This window comes from Papilio xuthus, unplaced genomic scaffold (genome assembly GCF_000836235.2).
Source record: "Papilio xuthus unplaced genomic scaffold, Pxut_1.1 DF824742.1, whole genome shotgun sequence".
NCBI lineage: Eukaryota > Metazoa > Arthropoda > Insecta > Lepidoptera > Papilionidae > Papilio > Papilio xuthus.
The window spans coordinates 1,105-1,365 of record NW_013533907.1 but is presented as its reverse complement, the minus strand read 5'-3'; the positions used below and the strand labels follow the sequence as shown (position 1 = coordinate 1,365).

The window sequence follows — 261 nt, the reverse complement described above, 5'->3', positions numbered from 1 at the left end:
CTGGATCTGAAGGACCAGGCGGTAATAAGGGTCCGGGTGAAAGCCCCGGTAAGCAACCAGGTACTTCAGGACCGGGTGGAAATAAGGGACCAACAGGACCCCCTGGGCCTCCTGGTGCTCCCGGGCCTAGCACACCTGGATCTGAAGGACCAGGTGGGAATAAGGGTCCGGGTGAAAGCCCCGGTAAGCAACCAGGTACTTCAGGTCCGGGTGGAAATAAGGGACCAACGGGACCACCTGGCCCACCTGGGCCTCCTGGTT

General features: G+C 60.9%; 1 protein-coding gene across 1 annotated transcript in view; it reads left to right on the top strand.

Annotated features, from left to right (window-relative positions):
* Positions 1 to 60: 60 nt before the first annotated feature.
* LOC106127335 (cuticle collagen 40-like) overlaps positions 61 to 261 on the top strand; it is a gene marked incomplete at both ends in the record, with an annotated part of 1,282 nt that continues 1,081 nt past the window's right edge. Inside the window, one exon of the mRNA XM_013325416.1 lies at positions 61 to 195. Within this exon, the coding sequence (XP_013180870.1) occupies positions 61 to 195 (135 nt within the window). The remainder of the gene's footprint in view (positions 196 to 261) is intronic.